Below are 20,939 nucleotides of genomic sequence, written 5' to 3' on the forward strand. Positions count from 1 at the left end.
GAGCAGATTTTTTTCTAAAATCATCGCCATAGAACGACCGTTTCCTTTTTCCATCTTGCGTCAGTATTTTGTGAAAATCACTGGTCACCTGTCCAGAGTGTGCCACACCTATAGGACCGGATAAGCAGTTAAGAAAACAGATCATGTGCGGCTTTATTTATTTATTTTTACCTGTGTCCACCTGAAGTGTCTCCCTTTGGCTATATCGCACCATTGTTCCATTAATTTCTCTGAAGCTGTTGAAGCAAGTTAAAGTTGTTTAGGGATAGACTGAAATATTCACAGCTGACATAATAGCAGCACTGACTAATAGCTGAATCGATCCACTGTCAGCTAATTTGATGAAGCAATCATTTGTAATACTTTGTAGAGAGAGACACCTTTGCTCGGTTGTGTAAGCGGCTATGTCTGCACAGTATGGAGTCTGTAATATGAGTACATGTCCTCAGGCAAAGTGTGTTTCAGTTCTTGAACTCTGTGTGCTATATCGCCTTTCAAAAGCATTTAACTTTACTAACCTTGCTCGACACAGAAAAAAGGATGCAGGCACACACATTGCATTTCTCTCTGCACACTCCAGTGGTCTTTTATTTCCAAACTAACAGAAGCAGCTCCATTTTACTCTCTCCTCTTCTCTCTCTCTCCCCTCTCTCCCACACAAAAGTAAAACACTGGTGTACTCTACTCATGAAGCTGCCAGCCTACTCAACATTTATTTTAGCTTTCTCTCCTTTTCTAGCTGAAAAGCTTATCCTTCCTCTGTGCGTTAGTGTGTGTTGGTGTGTGTCCTGCTGCGTGTTTCCCAGCACACCAAAGTGGCTGTCCAAACAATGATCAATGGCCAGCCTGAGCCTGATGGATAAGAGCAGAGCGCAGCATTTGTCACAGCAGAGCCGGTACAAGTGTTAGCGTTTACGCTGCAGCACTTCTTTCCACTCCACTTAGTATTAGCTCAGGCTTAGCCCCCAAACACTGCTATGAGTAATTGTCAGCTGTAGTACTATGAGCTTCAGACAAGGTCAACGGGACAGGCTGCTCGTGGTTAGGAGGACTTTAACGAGGCAGACGCTGGTGGCATGATTTGGCTGATCTGAAAATTGAGTTAGAGAAAGAAATAAAGATAGATAAACGATATAAAAAAGGCAAAAAGATATATTAAAGAATCACAAAGGGTGGGGAAAATATCAATAAAACTAGAAAATGAAAAATCAAAGAGGTCCTTATCGAGGGATAAGACGGTTAAGGCAGAAATTACGTCAGCAACGTTGTGTTTCTTCCTGTTAGATGTAGGCCATATTAGATACTGTAAACAATACGTTGAACAGTTACTTGACTGAGCCACATGTTAACGGTGAGTCACAAAAATCAAAGTTCTAGTGGTTCAGAAACCATTAACCATTGTCACCATCACTCGCATCAATCTAGTTTTGCATCAGTGGAAATCTGTTGAAAGTCGAAAAACAATCCACGCTTTGAGATTCAAGGTCTTGCTCTCTAGTAAGTGCAGTCATTGTCTTTAACTTATGAATGTGTTTATTATTTGAGAAACAGGAAAAAAATGACTAAAAACCGAGTTTGTGTATTACTAACGAGCTTAAAGGTCAATTTCTGGTGTGACCTCCTTTATTCTTTAATGCAGCCTGAACTCTCCTCAGCAAATGTTTTTATAATTTGTCCAAATAGGCTTCAAGAATAGTTCTCCAGAACATTTCAAATATGGATTTATCACTCCATAAGAGTGTTGTCCCACTCCTCCCTTTAGATATGCCAAGTTTAAGTATAGCTTCCACCTTATTAGTTCAAATACATTATTTTATGCCAGTCAGACTGTGCTGTCTTTAGCATTTTCCATAGAATCAACTTCAGAAATGGGGGAAAAATATTTGTGACTTCCTGCTAATAACAAAGTGCCTAAAGAATCAATTTCTAACTGGTTCTTTGCTAAGTTTGCTGTGAACAATGGTTCTTCTGTTGAGTTGCAGTGTTTTGTTATACTTAACAAAATAATAAAAAGGAGAACTTTCCTCTGAGAATAGTTAGGTACAAGAACTGGACTGAAACATGAATGAAAAAGCAGCCAATGTCCAAAGAGACACTTTGAAAGACCGTTAGAGACCCTTGAGAACTTTTGCTCAACACCAAAAACAAAGTCTGTCTCATTGGAAGCAAAATATAAAGAAATGAGGGGTGTTTTACAACTTTTGCACAGTACTATATACACACACACTCAACCTCTGCAACCTGTGTCCATTCTTATATGTATAAAAAGACATGTTTTCTACTATAATCCTTCACCCCAGGCCTTCTAGGAAATGGGGCATCCATTTAAAAAAGACACTTCCATTAAGCATCATCCTCCCTATTGCCACACTAACGAGCTGAGGGTTTAACAAGCTCATTAAGGCGGGGTCAGTGAAAGACTAATTGTACTGGATGATTGCCCCTGTGGCTTTCTGAACCCAAGGGCTGTGCGACTACATTTAGAGGCGTTTCGCTGTGCGGTGTACCAACACCAACCATCCGCGTACGATAATGAAAGTAGCGTGTGTGTAGACAAAGACGACATTCTACGGTCTTATAGTTTGCTTTGCATGGCTGTTGAACAACAAGAAATGACACAGAGGAGGACATCAGGAAGTTTTTTTTTCACCACTAATGTGTCTTGTGATACATTAGGAAAGACATATTTTAAGGGACGGATGCTTTGACTGCTTTCAGTTCTGCCTCTATTGATGTCACTGCTGGGGGGAGGAGCTGATTCCTTTTCTTTTTGTGAGGAATTTAAATGAATGCTGGAATAAGACAATGGGCTAATAGAAGAAAAAACGACATGTTTATAAATGTATGAAAGCTTACTTCCTTAAGGCTTACAGTCTTTCTAAAATTCACTGTACTGGCCAGATAAAGAGTCCGGTGGTCATTTTGCTACGGTGTTGTATGGCAGACACTCTTTTTGGGTCATTTGGCATCACATGATCATAGTGTCATCACATTGCTAAAATCACCTCAAAGCTCAGCTCTGCTAATGATTGCTGGGGGCTTGAACTGAACCCCTTTTGATTTCCTCCTGTGTGCCTCTCAGGATAACATTGAGGACAAATTCTTCCCACCCAGCTCCCATAAATGTTAACAACGACCAACATCACCATCATAACATTTATTGCATCAAACACTTAGTCATATGTCTATGTGCAGCCCAATCTTACCAACAACTCGTAGAACTCGTAGTTTACACTCATCAAGCTAACGACTTGATTAGAAGGCTAAATTATTAATGGAGACGCAGAGGGACATAGTTTAAAAACAAAAAGGAGTCTCTGGATGAAACAGGCTGAAACAGAGATAAAGGGAAAATGACAAGTAGAAGTAAAAGAATAAAGAGGCGGAATAAAGCTGGCGCTGCATTGGAGAGAGAGAAAAGAGGTGCAGAAAGATGGGGAATTGCTTTGTCACATCATATATTGTGTTTGTGCTACAGATACCAGCTTATCATCTCCAACACATTGTCCCATCATCTATAAATTACAGGCAGCGGCGGGTCAACGCTGTAATAAAAACAGCGTCTGGAATAATGCATTAAAAATAGCAGCCCCAAATTCAAAGCGCACGTGTCCTCAGGGTCAGGGTAATCTCAGTGGATTGTTAATCCAGCCAGCTCCCTCTCTCCCCAGCTTCATTAATCTGCCACCAGTCTGCGTCTCATTTTCTGTGGACACACATGCAGCACACACGTGCACTCACTCACACTCACACTCAGATTTGGACACAGACACAGAACTGAAAGTAAAATTCAGGATTTACACACCAAGTTTCTAATGCAGGCTATATCAGGTGTGACCAAAAGGCTGAGTGATTGTGTCTGTTAACACTTCAGTGTAGTCTACTTGTGGATAGCTCATAGCTTCTGGTGCTCGTACTGGTTTTTAGATCACTCCTGTTTTGTTCTGTTTCTCTATGGATTTGCACAGACAGGATTGAATGGTGACAAAAGTTAGATCTGTGGCTATTATTTACACACCCACATCACCCAAACCAGAAGGTGGTGCATCAGGTCAGCAGCGTGACCAAAAGCATGCACGGATATGCTTGCTGCGTTGTGGAACAGAACTTGCCCTGCCAGGTCAGACTGTTACGAGCGTGCTGTACTCTTACTCCCTGAGGTCGTGAGCTAGTACGTTCAGTGCAATTTGAGTTAAACGCTCACTTTTAATGTGGGTTAAGGAGATCCACTTTGCTCCGCAGATGTGCCTGCAAGTGGTCAAAATGGGATTTCCAAACATCGCAGGAGTGACATCCATGAAGGGAAATTACAAAAACACCACCTGAATTTAAATTTAGGTGGTGCACTCTGCACTTTCTGTTGTTTTTGATTACAGCTTACAGCATGTATTTATTTACAGTCATTATTCATATTACCATCTCTGTATGTGGTTAACTCAATTTGTATATGGCTGTTGATACGATACGATAAGTATACTATGTACTTACCACAGGAACCAGTTCAAAACGTCTTGAACCTGCAGTAATATTTTTGGCCACTTGGGGGAGTGCAACAACATGCATACTCCATACAGACCATAAAGAAGAAGCTAATTTCAGCTGCTCCCTTGTCACAAGGGTTCAACACAGCAGGTAGTTATTCCTGTTTGACCAGGGCTGTATCCCAATTCAGGGTCTGCAGCCTTAAAGGCCGCATTTTAAGGCCGATTACGTCACCGCGACGCGACGAAGGCTGTCCCAATTCGAAGGCTGCTCGAAATGCGGTCCTCAAATGCGTCCTTAATTTCCCAGAATTTTAAGGACGTGGCGGTGTAGACTTCGTGGCCCAACATATCCCAGAATGCATAGCGCGGAGGTGGGTGTGGATAATATGAATATGATTATGTACTGAATATGATGTCACTTATTTATGTGCAAATGCTTAATAATGAAGAACATTAAAACATTACTGTTGGCCACATGTCGGCAAAGTTATGTGACATTAGTGACGTTTGTACTAACTTGGTTTTAAAGCCTTTACTTTAAAATATACGCCGTTCAATAGCTGACCTTAATCTTACAGAGAATGATCAAAGCTCATGTAGAAACAAACAAACAAATGAACAAAAGATTTTCTCCTTCATTTCTGTCAAACAAAGCTGTATGAAACGTTTCCAGCTGTTAGTATCATGGTTGCTAGGCAACCTGGGCAGCGCAACGGAGGCTAGACCGTCCCATCTCACAAGCCTCGCACTTCCGGCCTTAGCGGTCTTTAAGTACGCGGCCCTTGAGGATCGTTGAGGCTGCGTACTTTAAGGCTGCAGACCCTGAATTGGGATACAGCCCAGGATGGCCCCAAAGGGGATTTGTGTCTCTGGCAGGAGCGTCGCGCACGCCATGCGAACATGTCAAAGCTAGCATGTTGGTAAACAGCTGCTTTTACACATCCAGTAGACAACATACCGTTAGCATTTATTGTGATTCTTGATTAAAGCTCCATTCACTCAGGTGTTTTTTAAAACGGGGATTTTCAGCTTTTGTTTGGAAAAAATGGCCTCGTGAAAATGCAAAAATGCAAAAACAAACAAACAATATTAAGAGCAGGCCAACAAATATAAATCTAACTGAACAGAAATCTTGGCCAATCATATGCTTCGAAACATAATGAACTGGTGTCAAAAAGAACATAAAGGCACCTTTGATGTTGCAAGACAAAAGTTTCTGTTTCCACTACATGAAAGGGATTTATAACATCTCCATTTTCAATGACCTAAATCATAGTTTACGTGCGGAGAAACGGCCAAAATGCCTAGAAAAAGATCACAGATTAGCTGGAATTGGTGATGTTACTTGCAAAGCACCAAATTTAAAAACAAAACATGACAGACATGAACCTCTCTCAGTGTGTCAGGAGGATCAGGTTGAACACATAACTGGAAATCCTCCATTCACTTATGTCAGAGAGCTGCACGGATGGTGTGCAGGAGGCAGCACATGTGACACATCACTGTGAATTTACAAGAGCGTTACCTCTGTTGTCCACACATGTGCTCAATCTTACATCCCTCAGCAGCCTAGTTCTCACGTGTTGCCAAATCATGAACTACGAAAAAACAGAGATTCCATACTCACTCGCTATCTCACTCCATCACTCACTCACTGCCTTCCCCAGCACCGTGCCTCTGCTTAACTTTAACTTTTCTTATCTCCTCCTCTTTTTCCACCTCTTCCTCCTCCTCATCTTCACCTCCCTCCCACTGATGTAACCGCTCTGCATTCTTTTTTCAGTCGCTCCCAACCTCTCTGATTCTCCAAATTGTATTTGTTATTTTTCACTCCCTCATGTAATGGCTTTCCTCCCATTGTCTCTCACTCTAACCCCACCACCACTCCAGCTCCCTCCCTCGTCCTCTTCCCCATTAGCATTCACGCCCCACACGGGCGTGAATGCTAATGTGAGTGCGCGGTACACCAACAAAAATGTTGTGTATTTGAGTGCGCACTCCAGATTAATACAGAACAAGTATTAGTAAAAGATTATTGTAGTTTGAGTGTGTTTGTCGTTGTGTACTACACAATGTGCGTGTGTGTAATAGGCTGTTTGTCATCTGTGTGTTTGAGGAGTCTCTTAGCAAAAGGATGTGAATAGGTGTAGAGCCCCGGTAATGACTCTACTGAGTTCTACTTAAAATGCAAATTCAACTTTGGGAGGCTTTTATTCCACACGCACTGATGCAGACTAGGACAGTCGAGTATCTAGCCACCCCTTCATACACACACATGCACACACACACACCTACACACACACACACACACACACACACACACACACACACACACACACACACCTTTACATTGCAGTGTGGCGCCTCCTCAGGCTGTATAACTTTTGAGTTTTCCAATGTCCTCGTACCAGCTTTTAACTTCATCCTACACACTCTCACGCTTGTAGAAGTGACTACAGACACTGTATATCATATGTTATGTAAACGGTGCCACATGCAGGTATAGTACATAAATGTTTTCTAGATTAGAAAAAAATAGGCATCTATAAAAATGGTTAAGCTTGGATGCAAGCGTTTGTCACACTTTTATTTCTGATTCTCAAAATTCCATAAATATATAATAGTTGTTACTGGAACTGATCCTCAGCTGCAGTGTTAGCTCGCACACACACACACATGTAGAGTTTGACAGGCTTACACATATTTACCAGTATCAGCAAGAACACTGCTACTTCGGCAGCCCTCCTTTCCTCATTCCTGTGCTTTATTTCTCTCTTACACAAACATACCTTAAAACTCTTCTTAGACTCACAACTTCACTTTCTTTCTATCACATATCTTTTCTGCTCAAAAATATTATCATCTTCAGGCTAATTTTTGTTCTAGCGTCCCTTCTTTCTCTCGCTCTCTCCTCTCTTAATTATACACATGCAAAAAGTGTCTTACCCGTCATTGTTCCTTCCTTGTGTTGAATCCGTATGCTCTTTTAAATCGCTCCTCTTTTCTTTCACTGACTTTGTGTGTGCGTGCGCGTGTGTGTACTCTCTCTTTTGTGGTGTGTATGTGTGCGTGCGTTTCTCAGGCGATGTTTGACTTTCGCGGCAACGGCAAGGCGGAGTTGAACCTGAAGAAGGGAGAGGTGATCTTCCTGCTGCGACGAGTCAATGTCGACTGGCTGGAGGTAAGAACGGAGAGAGAAAGAGGGCGAGAATATGAGAGGGATGAGAGAAAGAGAGAAAGGTGGAGAAGGAGAGAGGCAGCGAAAGAGTGGGAGAGTGGAAGCCTGAGAAAGCTGGATGGAGAGTGAGAGGGAGGGGTGGGAAAATAAAGAAGAGGTGGAGGTGGAGATGAGATGTAAGAAAAGAAGAGATTTTTTTTTACGTTGAAAGAGGTGGTGTCTTCATTGGGAGTATATTGGGAAAAGTGAGGAATAAAAATAGAAGAGCCAAAGATCAGAGTGGAGCAATGAAGAGAGATGGAATTAGGGAAACATCAAGAGAGGGAAAATGAGCAATGCAATTATGAAGAAGAGTGAAGAGGAGAAAGAAAGTAATGGTTAAGTGATGGTTGTCTGCTTTTAACTTAGTAGATAAAAAAATAGGCAGGAGAAGAAAGTAAGGAGAACAGAGAGAGACTGCAGTCTAAATAAATGCACACACATCCACTTTCCAGTTGTCCAGCACCTCTTCCAAAAGATGGACAAAACTGATGGACAAAAGACTGAGATATTTTAGTTTTACACACATCTGAGTCCCGCAGACTGTTCTAATGTTTGCCCGGACTGTGTGCACAGATATATTCCAGTAAATATACGAACATGTATATTTATATGGAATTATATTTTGGCACTTGTGCAGTCAAATTCCTCAAAATCAATAACCCGCGTGTAGAACTCAGCAGCTAGATGCACAAAGAAGCCATTGTAGATGCGAGTGTCTGCTTGGCGAGCGTTGCAGTAGATTCATGCGCTTACATGCAGCTCTGCTCTCAAAGCTGAGTTCACTCAAATCAAGCTGACTGAAAGTCAGGTTGATTTGTTTTGAGGGCAAAAAGGAATGTAATTGGTAATGTAATTGGTAAACAGGTTATGCAATGATGTCATTTAAGAGGTCTTAAACAACAAAAAGGAGCATCATACCAACAGTAAAATATGGTGCTGTGATGGTCTGGGGCTGTTTTGCTCCCTCAGGACCTGGAAGACTTGTAATAACTGAACCATGAATTCTGCTGTTTACAAACAGTCATCTGTTTGTGACCTCAAGCTGAAGTGTACTGGAGGATTCTGCAGCAGGACAATGATTTTGGAGTGGCTTGGTCAAAGTCCCGACCAGAATCTGATTGAGATGATGTTGCATGACCTTAAAAAGGTGGTTCATGCTCGAAAACCCTCAACTTTGGCTGAATTACAACAATTCTGCAAACATGAGTGGGCCAAAATTCCTCCACAGCACTGTAAAAGATTCATTGCCAGTTATTGCAAATACTTCATTGCTATGGATGGCCCAGTTATTAGGTTTAGGGGGCAATCACTTTTTAACGAAGGGTCACGTTTTCCCCTTATATAATTACAAGCACTTTCATTTATGAACTGGATTTAGTTTGACTTGTGTTATCTTTGACTAATATTTAAACTTATTTGATGATGTGAAACGTTAAATGTGTGACAAACATGCAAAAAAACAGGAAGGGGGCAAACACATTTTCAAACCACTGTACCTCCTTACAAACACTTCAGTAACAAATCGCTGCGGTCACCTGTAGTTTTTATGGAAGATGCAGCTGTGAGGAGTGTCACTGAAACTTCAACATTCACCTTCAGTGTAAAAGTAAAAGTGTCCTTTGAAACGTATTGGTTTAAGGCGGAAGGCACAACTTTTACTTTAAAGGCTGTTACAGTTTGCAGGTTGAGGACCCAAATGCAAACTCAGGAGGCAGGTGGAATAAACAAAAAGCACAACTTTATTGGTAATAAAAGTACAACATTGAAGTCCATAGATAAAGTAAGATAAATCCTGCAGTATGAGTGACACAAGGAAAAACACTCGAATAGTAAACAGTGTTTGCAGACAGCTCTGTGTTTTCCTTGTAAACGATAGGCAATCCCTGCCATCCGCTTGTGACCAAAGCAGTCGTGTGGATGTTTTTGGTGCAGAAGACTCCTTGCAGTGGATTTCATCTAACGACAGCCAGTAAGCTCTAGGACAGGTTTGGGCAACTCCAGGCCTTGAGGGCCGGTGTCCTGCAGGTCTTAGATGTTTCCTTGATCCAACACAGCTGATTCAAATGGCTAAATGACCTCCTCAACATGTCCTGAAGTTCTCCAGAGGCCTGGTAATGAACTAATTATGTGATTCAGGTGTGTTGACCCAGGGTAATATCAAAAGCCTGCAGGACACCGGCCCTCGAGGCCTGGAGTTACCCACCCCTGCTGTAGGAAGCAATCGTGAAACCGTCATGGGATTCACATTTTCTTCTGTCATACAGATACTGTTAGACCCTCGTACACTTTGGAAGTGATTTGCTGGTAACACATCGCTTTGAAGCTAACAGCTGTTTGCTTGCAGCTTTTCTGGGTTTTGGTTTCATAGGTGACCCTTTAACACAGGGGTGGGGGAACTCCAGGTCTCAAGGGCCGGTGTCCTGCAAGTTTTAGATGTGTCCCTGATCCAACACAGCTGATTTAAATGATTAAATGACCTCCTCCTCAACATGTCTTGAAGTTCTCCAGAAGCCTGGTAATGAACTAATCATTTGATTCATGTGTGGTTTCAGGGTGCTATCTAAAACCTGCAGGACATCAGCCTTTCATATGTCAATTAACAGTATTCTTCATTGTCATTGGTAGTTGCTTCAGTTATTCACCTGGAAGTTGCGAAGAGTTTATCGTGGGTCCCACCAACTTCTCCTCACCGGCACTTTTTCCACCTGCAGTCACTTAAATGATCAAATGTCACTCACTTTCTCTTGTCTCTTGTTGCCCCGTCGCTTCAAATTGCTTCGAGCGGGTACACAGTTTTGAGGATTGCCACTGGTCTCTAGACATGTGTGACAGGAAATGTGTAAATGTAAACAAAAAAACAGAAAACAAAGAAAAACCGTGAACATGGCAAGCCATGACAGTGTCCATGTTTGCAGACTGTCATGATTGAAAGACATGCACATCTGCCTATTTGTCAATTTATTTATTCCTTTATTATTTGGTCTGACTATGTCGAAATCTGAAATGAAAAAGAAATGATGTGCCAGGTTTGTAATATGACTAGTATCCACAAAGAGTTCAGCCCAATCTGAGATCTAGAATAACAACTATGAGCAACCCTTTGTATGGACCTGCTGCTTTATAATAATCTTTTGATTTGGTTTGATTTATTTGTCTTTTACATATTTTTAAAATGTTTTCACTAGGCCTTTTTTAACTGCAGAGGATAAAGAGCCAGCTCTGTGGCAAATCAGAGTCGAGTAGTCCAGTCAGTTAAACTATAATGAAAACAATCATTTAAAAAAAAGATTGACAACATCCTACTCGGAATCAGCCTACTACGGTGACCACAGAGTGCCTTCCCTGGTGTGATTGGAGAAGCTCTGCTCTAGTTTTCACTGTTTGTATGTATGAGTCGTGCACAAGTGGATATTTTTATCTAATACTCTGCATTTTTTTAAAAAATGCAATGCTGGAATATGGCCTCTGGCAGATAGATGTCATAGTAATTCTTCTTCATCACTCACTTAAAAAAAGGTCAAGAAAAAAAAGGTAAAGAAACATGCTTGATAAAACTGTGTGAGGTGTCGAGATGTGAGAACGACGCTGGGTGAGTGGGAGAGAGAAAGGAGGTGGAAGCTGCCCTGATGGGAGAGGGAAGAGAATCACCACAGAGGAGGAGGAGGATGAACTTAACCTGCCCCCGGCTTTCTAAAGAGAGAGAAAAAAAAAAGTAACAGAAAACATAATCTATTTGTCCTTATGCAACACTGCAAAATGCTGAGGCTTTGTTCTTTTTTGGCAACGCTGTTATCCACACTAGTAGTATGTCTTTTGTTTTTTGGGGTTTTTTTGATGGGGGGTGAGGTTAATGCAACACTTACAACTTGTGAAAAGTTGACTGAGTGCGTAGAGTTAGTCAGTGGACAGAGTGGATGTGGGTGGAAAACGTGACAAATCCAACTGGCATACTGGTGCGTCAAGGTAAACATTTCAAACACACCAGAGTGAAACCACAGTTTTGGAAACCGACAAATCCAGCGGATGCAAAGCTGCCAATGAGAAACAGACTTCATCACTAGCTGCTGCGACAGTGCTGCTCAGCGGCCAACTGAAAGGAGAGTGATAGAAGCGAGCAGCTGTGAAGTGTTGATGCAGAGAAAGAAGCCTGCAGGCTTGGACTGGTCGTCAGCTTTGACTTTAAGGAGAACTGGAAGTACGCTGGTAGTAGAACATACTCAGCCCATGGCTGCAGTGACCAGTGACTTCTATCGAGTGACTTACAACAGAGAGTACGTCTACAGAGTCTGTAGAAAATGACACAAAGCAGGATCCAGGTTTGTTTCAACATGATCTATTCTAGGGACAATATCAGCTTAGATGGGTTTGTAATCCAATTAGTGGTAATCAGATTTTTTTGATTAATCTTACCACTTTCAATGTATTGAAGAGCCAAGAATCCCTCAAAATTGAAGAATATTTTTGCTAAAGTAAAAAAAGAGCAAATCTTTGGGGGTTGTCCACCCTTGGGAAGATTGGCAGCTGTCCTGAATATTTTTAATTTGTGAAAAATCTTTCTCCCGGTAGATTTATAAACTTCAAATAATTTGTAAATGGCCTCATACAGTAATTCTTCCCAGACTGATGGGTCCCATAATTTCCTGCCTAAAGATGTTTTTCCTTCTTCACATTGAGTAAACACACATCTGACTGCTCAACAGCAGTAAAGTGCCAAACAACTGTGTGAACTTTCTTTTCACATGATTGCATATCAGTGACTTTTTGTCCATGTTTTTTAACCTTATTCCTGCTAACCAACTAACCAACCAGCCAACTAACCAACCAAGTAACCAACCAGTTCTGTCATTTTTTTCAATAAAGACTTCAAAAGGTCACAATAAAGTAAAAGTACAACTTGTAGTACTTCATAGTACTTAGAGAACTGTTACTACAATTTAAGAAAGACTAAGCTCAACTATTTAAGCACATTAACTTGCAATAAGATTATTAAGTGAGTATATAAGGATATATGTATTTCTTGAATGGTGTTCTGTTTTTACTGAACGTAGAAATAAAGCACAAATGCCGTTTTCCTTTCTAGCCTCTTTTAATCCTCATAAAAAACAATGGCTAATGATTACATAGATTCATTGCTCTGAATTGGAAGAGGCTGAAGCTCCATCCACACCCATAGTATAAAGATCAAATTAAAGGTACAGTCAGTATTTGGGGTGTATTAGAAAAAATGTTCTGCCCATAAATGTTCGTTGATTATTATGTAATCTCCTAAAATGAAGCCAGGGCATAAAGTTTTACAGCCTCCTCCAAAGTAATGATTTGGTAATCCAGGTGCAGGCTGCAGGATGAACCACAATGATCAAGCAGCAAAGTTGTTCTACAACTACAACCTCTTTCAAGCTCTCTAGACTTTTGCCCTTTTGCCCAAGTTGTGATAGAAACAAAATGATTATCTGGATGTGCTGTCTTCAGATCCTAATTTTTTTTAACTTAACTTTTATCAATTGCTTTAAAGTTGCAACACAAGATACTACAAATGCTCCATTTTTATTAAATTCACACCCATTAGATAACATACAAGTCAGCTGACTAAAGAGGTTTGAATATACAACTTTTCAGGACAGACTGGGTGTTATCATCATTGTACTTGATCCAAAGTTGTGATTTCGGCGCGTTACAATGAAAGGCTTTTTTTTCACATAATACTGCTTCCTTGTTCTACAATAAATGTGTGAAAGTGCTGGATGCTTTTTGAAACAGCTTCTGTATGTGTTTCTGCAGAGTAACACAGTGAGACACCAGGGGTGTAGTAAAAAGGCTGTATGATTGTGTTTAGTGCTTCCAACATCAGCAGCATATTATGAAAACGCTAATTAGTCTGGAAAACGTCTCTCCAGATGCACTTCCATGCTGCTTTCTTCTCTTTCTCTCCTTTAAATCATCACCTTGTCTAATCATCAGTCCCCTATCACTCCATCCTCTGAGACATAATTCATTTGTTCGCTCATCTTTTGATCATTTGCTTCCTCTTCTTTATGCACTTCTTCCTCTTGTTCTTTTTTTCTCTCCTTCAGGGTACAGTAAACAATCAGACCGGTATCTTCCCAGAAACCTTTGTGAAGATTATTAAACCCCTCCCTGAGAGTGACTCTGAAGGTGAAAGTGGAGGCCACACATACAGCTGTCTCCGCTGCTGCCTGCTCACCCCTTCTGGAGTCGACACCAGGTCTGTCTGACTTTAGCGAGCTAAGACGATATCGTGTGTGATTAGATTTCAGGTTTTAAACGCATTGTTTATTTATATGTTACTCTTGAAACAGTATCATGCCAGTGAGAAGAGATCCTTCATATGATCACCACAGATATATGCAAATTACGGTTCAAATGAATCACAAGAATATTGGCTTAAAGGTAGATAAGCAGCTTGTTTCAGACAGTGGATGAACTGAGGGATACACCGAGGCCCAAGATAAGATAAATAAGGATTATTTCAAACTGTGAATCATGCAAAGCTGCTTGAGTATAATCCTGAAAAAAAAAATTAAAAACATTAATAGGTCCCCTTTAATTTTATACTTTGAGGCTTTAATGGCTTCAGATGACTAACATCAAATGTTAGCCTCAGCCATCAGGTAATGAAAACATTACAGTTAGTCATTACAGGTGATCGTACACTAATATATAGCACTATCTTCTATTTGTACAATTACATCCCTTAAATCCTGCACATTTGTTCTTGAAGTTAAAAGAAAATGAATACTGCATTTCTCACTTCAGCTTTGTGGAGGGATTTGAATCCCCTTCAGTCAGATTTCAGATGTAACAAAATCCAACAAAAAACCTTGGATTGAATTTGTTACTGTGAATTTGTTGAATTTATTGTTGCAGGCAACATAATGTAAAAGTGAATCTCTCCTATTAGCATTGTGTATATTGATTTTTAGGCCTTCAGTTTTCTAAATGCTTTAATAAGAGAATTGTGTGTTCCTTCTTTAACAGAGATGTGTGTGTACAAGAGGAACTCAGCATCCAGCCATCATACAAGGACCTGCTGTCTCGCATGAGGTAAAACTATCCTCAGTTCCTCAGTAATCTGCTCTCAGTCTTGTAGTGGTGCTGGATTTTAGGTTATAAAAAAGCCACACCCTTATTGCATTTACACCTATATGGGAAAGATTAGCATCAGCGCTGAGGGAGAAATTACTGTGAGCGACTTCACACATGTAAGCAAATTACCACACCTTCTAAAATGTGATAATGATTTACTTGGTTAAAGCTTGTGAATTCTGTTAAAGGAGACGTTCATGCTGTTTTCAGCTGTTTACATTTGCACTGAGGTCGTACTGGTCTATTGGTGCATCATGTGCACATCTTATAACTCCTAAATACGTCTATATATTTATATTCAGTGTTGGTCTGGAATATTGCAGAAGCTAAGTTTGGTTCTGGTGGACGTCTCTTCCTGTTAAAAGGGAGTTCTTCTTCCCCAGTATCACCAAGTACTGACCAAGGATCTCTAACAAGATCTGATTGTTAGAGAAAAGTCTAAACAGATTTTTAGGAGCTTTACTTTACAATGTAATATACACACGCACGCACACACACACACACACACACACACACACACACACACACACACACACACACACACACACACACATATATAAAATTGAATTGAACTGGGAAATTTAATTCAGCTTTACTATTACTCCAGTGAAAATTGTGAAAGATGAAATTAAAGGGATTCAGCATCAATGACTGTAATCTGATTCTGTTTTTCTTCTGAGTTTATTGCATACCAGCGGCAAGAAATTGCAACAGAAACCATCCACAGCAGGAGGATTGCACTCCTTTACATACATGGCACAACAGCACCGACTTCATTAACTATGACAGACATTAGAAAATGATTGATTAGGATCTAACAGCAAATTACTTCTGGTTCTCTCTCACATAGTCATAGTTTATATGTTGCAGTTTATTAAATGTTTTCATGATGTTTACTAAAGATTGTATGAATGTGATCCCAGATCCAATTGCTTTTTATTCCATTAAAATTCTGGACTGCTTTAATTCATAAACAGTTTCAGTAAACTCTCTTTGCACAGAAACATGAACCATACTGTACATGCATTCACATAAATATTCTTATATCAAATATTCTTCCAAATTCTTTTCTGAATTAAAAACACCACTTGTTTTGGTTATTTCTACATGAGCAATTAGATGTTAAAAGGTTGCAATTTACATTACAAATCTAAGCTTTTGTCCATGCAAAATTGAGCAGATTTCCATATCTGATGTTTCTTCCAGCATGTACTGATGAACTATGCTGATTGCTGACCTTTGTGAGCACGCTTTCAGCATTTCATTTTTTGTGAGTTAAAATGAAATTCCACAACAAACAACGACGGGTATGAATCTATTAATTCACCGACCTGCCCTGAGGGTCAACATATTTAGTCATTGTGCACTGCAAACCTGCAAATTGCCAGTTGCCAATCCTCACCACTCATCAAATTAGTTCCTGTGGGACCTCCAAGTCCCCCCTCTTGCAATCTTTCCCTCAGCAACATCACCGGATGCATGTGCTCATTACGCTATCTGTCTTTTTCTCTTTCATTCTCCCTCTCCCTCTATTTCTCATTATCTGGTAATTTAGATATGTGAACGCTATGATTATTAGCCCTCCCCATTCATAATCAGTTCATTTCCGCCGCTTATCTGCTCATTATTGTTTTTTTGTGTTCAGGCCTATTGTGCCCTGGAGTAGGATGGATGAGACCCTGGTCTTGAGTTTTAATATGGCTTAGCACTGATAAAAGGAAGGGGGAGAATAAGGATAGGGAGGAAAGGGTGTTGGTTACATACAAGAAGACAGGAAGTAGGAAAAGAAAAGACAGATGCCAGCACTGTACAACAAGGAAGCTCAGAAAATGGGCCTCTTAAGGTATCTCAAGACTGTTTTATTCTGTTACATTCTAAATCTAGGCGTGCATTGAACGCAGCAAGAAATTGGCCCTCACTCATGCACCACCCAAGAACGAGCAAAAACAATAGTACCTTTTAAAGTGCTAAGCAGCTATTTATTTGCTTCAGCAGTGAGCAATGCCAAAATAATAAACAAAATTCCCTAAAAAGGTCCCTATGCTTCCCTATACAAAAGAAATCCAACCAAAAGACATTTCACTTATATTCTAAAAGAAAACCAGGAGAAAACTGAGTCAGCAAAAATGGCTTCTCACACCTCAGGCTGCTGCATGGAACAATATATACACAATATACAATATATACAAATCTATTTACAATGATTTACAAGATCAAGGCTCTAACGCCAGACACACAAATGATGTTAAACTTGCGAATCAATTTGCAAAGGCACTCTAAGTATCAACAACTGGAAAACACAGGCTGGTGGTGGAGGATGGTGGATTCTAGGAGGGAGGGGGCCAGGGGGCTGTCATCTGGTGGTTAATTACTGGGGGGGTGATCATCCAATTATCCAATCCTAGGACAGGAACAAACTCCACCCAACAACTCAGCAGCCACTCCCAGGTGTCCACCCCCTAAGAGAGAAAAGGAAAAACCCACAGCCATCCTCTGGTGGGAGGAGTCAAACACATAAAACACAAACACTGATAACACTGAATCATAACAAAATGTGGTTGTTAGTCCAACTGCAGTCATTTATATTTGGTGATATGACTCTGTTCTGGGATTTTTTTTTCACACTTCTATCCATATACATGGAATATGCAGTATAGCTGGGAGGAGCTAGGGTGGTTGTGGGTTGCAAAGTAGCTTGCAGATGAGTGATGACAATACAGGGTGCAGCTGCAGCTTGAATAGGATGGCCCTTATGAGATTTGCCAGTTGAATGTATAAAAGGTTATGAGCCAGGCAATTAACTGGCTTTGAGACAATCTCAATCGCTGATCTCTCAGAATTTCTGCCAACAAGAACTAACAACACCCACAAATAGTTTTTCGTTTTCTGTAGAATATGCTTAATATTTTTTATACTCTAAAAAAAAAACACTGATTATTGAAGTGTTCTCTCGTCTCTTCCAGGAATGTTTTCAAGGTGGATGATATTGCCTTGAACTACTGCGACCCTGATGGTGACCTTATTCGTATCCTGGACGATGAGGATGTCCAGCTGATGATCGAGGAGGGCAGACGTCAACAGGACAAAGTCAAGAGACCTGTTAATCAGTTTCCATGGGAACTGCATGTGACCATGACCTCTGACCTTTCTGTTTACAATACAGAGGCTTGAGAGAAGTTGAAGAGAAGAAAAAAACGAGTTGGGAGAGATATTTAAAATATTTAGTTGTGTCATATCAGAAAATGAATTTAACCAAGTGTATAGTTGCTGATTTGAGCTCTGTGTAGTTTGCCTTTTACATTCATTCTGAGTCTGTTTCAATAAATGTTCCAGTCATTTCACTTAATACCTTATTTACATTTTGCGTGCTTAAATTTTTTTCTGCTTGCTTAGAGGCTTTTCAACTGTTAGATGTGCTCTCTGACAGAGTTTTACAGTCTAGTTAGTAGTTCAGTAAGGAGAGATTAGAAGGAATTGAACAGGAGTTATTGATATACAGAATTCAGTTCTGCTATTTGACAATTAGACTCTGGTCCCCCATCACAGCAGAATGAAGTCCCAGCAGTGATGGGAATTAGGGCAGGGCATTTCCTCAAGCTTTTTTTTTTAATGCCTAATAGTAGGGTGTTGTTGTTGTTCATCCATCAGTATGTTGACAGAATCAAGAGCTGGACAGCAACAGGACCCAACATGAGCCATGCTTAATGGCTAAAGACGCAACAGCACTCCATGGACAGTTGGTCAGCCATCATAGTAGCAAAGCTAAGTGGGTTCAGTACATGACCACTGCCAATAAATGTTTTGGAAACTCCTGGTTGATCAAGCAGCACACCAGGACTCTTACGATCAGAGAAACCGCCTGGAGTACAAGAAAGCCTACAACCAGTGTTGGGCAGTAACACTGGTATTTAAAATACAAAATATGAGTAACTGTATTCTGTTACAGTTACTGTTTCAAAAGGTGGTATTCAGAATACAGTTACTTTGTTGAAATGAAGGGACTACACAGCAGTCTTCCTGTTTCATATGTTAGGCTGTTCCCTCTCTATTTTTTGTAATTCCACGCCGGAACAAAACACGCACTAATTTTTTGTAGTTCAGGCACTCTAATGCCTGCGTCTCAATCTCGTGGCCCATGTCACCTCTACTTGACGAAATATTTTAAAAATTATTGTTCAAATAATAATTTAATATGAAGGCAATAGGCAGAGTGTGACAGGCATAGCCCTAAAGAATGTAGCCTCATGGGCAGTGCAGCCGAGTTGTAAGTAAGCTATTAAGACTTACACTGTGTTCATAAAGTGTAAGTCATGTTTTCCCCCGAAACAATAAGTTCCGTTGGAGCAGCCTTTCAACTCCTCTCTCTGTCTCTCGCTACCAAAGTTGACCCAGACAACAAAGTAAAGCTAGTTTTCGGCTATGAGCCCAACAAGAACCCGACGTATTAGCCAGAGGTCCCTTTACTACGGTTCAGAGCCGCGGACCAGTTTTATATACGCGCGGAATAGTTTTCTATACGAGATCGCTGGAAAAAGTGCAGCCTTACCTAATGTTCAACCTACTGTTACTTATTTATATTAAGATTTTAAAATCTAGTTGGTATTGGTAAAGCGAGTAACCTTCAGTAACAGTAATAAATCACACAGCAATAGCACATTCATGTTGTTGTTAAAAAAAATTAATTTCACAGTACTCGATACAGTTATAGATCCAGAGGGCAGATTCTTAATCATTAAACTATCTATACTTGATAAAAAGCTATGTATTGTAAGTGTATATGGTCCAAATGTTGATGATCCCTCATTCTTTCACGGTTTTTTTCAGTGCACTCTCTGAACACTTAGATGGCACACTTGTGCTTGGAGGCGACCTCAACCTTGGACTGAATGAAGAAATGGATAGGCTCAATACAGCAGGAACTCAGCGTAATTGGCAGTCCACAAATATAATCAAACAGTATATGAGCGACTTTGGTCTTTGCGATGCATGGCGCTCCCTTCACCCCACCAGTAAGGAATATACTTTTTTTTCACATGTTTATCACTCCTACTCTCGTCTAGATTATTTTTTGGTCAGCAGCTCACTGCTGAGTGACGTTTCAGACACTGAGATTCACCCTATAGCTGTCAGCGATCATGCTCCTGTATCTTTAACACTAATGCACAAGAATAATACTATGCCAAGTAAAAACTGGAGATTTAATACATCACTGCTTAAAGATGAAGACTTTATTAAATATTTTAAAAAAGAGTGGACTTCATATTTAGACTTTAATGACACTCCCGGAACATCAGCTTCTGTTTTATGGGAAGCAGGGAAAGCTGTGATGAGAGGTAAAATAATTTCTTTCTCATCACATAAAAAGAAAAAAGAAAACAAAAATATTCAGGAATTAGAAAAAAACAGCAAATCACTAGAAGAAGCCTACGCGTCCCACCAAGATCAGGAAACATTGAACAAAATACGCAAAACAAAACTAGAATTAAATGAGATAATTGATAGAAAAACAAAATTCTTAGTACAAAGACTACGCTTACAAAATTATGAACATAGTAATAAATCCGGTCAATTTCTAGCAAACCAGCTAAAAATAAATAAAGAAAAAACAACTATATGTGCTGTTCAAGATTCATCTGGGAACACAATATATGAACCGAAACAAATAAACAACATTTTCAGGGATTTCTATAAAACGTTGTATTCACCACAAATAAACCCATCTAAAAAGGAAATTGATCAATTTTTAGACAACATAACTCTCCCAAAATTATTAGACTCTCAAGCAATGGCACTGGATTCGCCACTGACATCAGGTGAACTCCAGGAAGCCCTGATAAGTATGTCCAATAATAAGGCTCCAGGTCCAGACGGCTTTCCTGCAGAATTCTACAAAGAATTCTGGACGATTCTAGCACCAGTTTTTTACAGAACGTTGTTAGAAATCAAAGAAAAGGGCAGACTTCCATCAAATATGAATTCTGCAAACATTAATCTCCTGCTAAAACCAGGCAAAGACCCTGTATATCCCTCAAGCTATCGTCCAATATCCCTTATTAATGTAGACCTCAAAATAATCTGCAAAGCTCTCTCGAAGAGACTAGAGAAAATAACCCCCCTCTTAATTCATCCTG

General features: G+C 40.2%; 2 protein-coding genes across 3 annotated transcripts in view; one reads left to right on the forward strand and one right to left on the reverse strand.

Annotated features, from left to right (window-relative positions):
• LOC146517404 (parvalbumin-7-like) overlaps positions 1-7,568 on the reverse strand; it is a 45,776-nt gene extending 38,208 nt beyond the window's left edge. The window contains exon 1 of the mRNA XM_085162240.1: positions 7,431-7,568. Coding sequence (XP_085018366.1) covers positions 7,431-7,437 — 7 coding nt within the window. The 5' untranslated portion in view covers positions 7,438-7,568. The remainder of the gene's footprint in view (positions 1-7,430) is intronic.
• ncf4 (neutrophil cytosolic factor 4) overlaps positions 1-20,467 on the forward strand; it is a 40,180-nt gene extending 19,713 nt beyond the window's left edge. For both annotated transcript variants that reach the window (XM_085162236.1, XM_085162237.1), the window contains exons 7-10: positions 7,567-7,665; positions 13,776-13,927; positions 14,701-14,766; positions 17,772-20,467. In XM_085162236.1, the coding sequence (XP_085018362.1) occupies positions 7,567-7,665; positions 13,776-13,927; positions 14,701-14,766; positions 17,772-17,979 (525 nt within the window). In that variant the 3' untranslated portion in view covers positions 17,980-20,467. The remainder of the gene's footprint in view (positions 1-7,566; positions 7,666-13,775; positions 13,928-14,700; positions 14,767-17,771) is intronic.
• The last annotated feature ends 472 nt before the right edge of the window (positions 20,468-20,939 follow it).

This window comes from Neolamprologus multifasciatus, chromosome 6, assembly GCF_963576455.1.
Source record: "Neolamprologus multifasciatus chromosome 6, fNeoMul1.2, whole genome shotgun sequence".
Lineage (NCBI taxonomy): Eukaryota > Metazoa > Chordata > Actinopteri > Cichliformes > Cichlidae > Neolamprologus > Neolamprologus multifasciatus.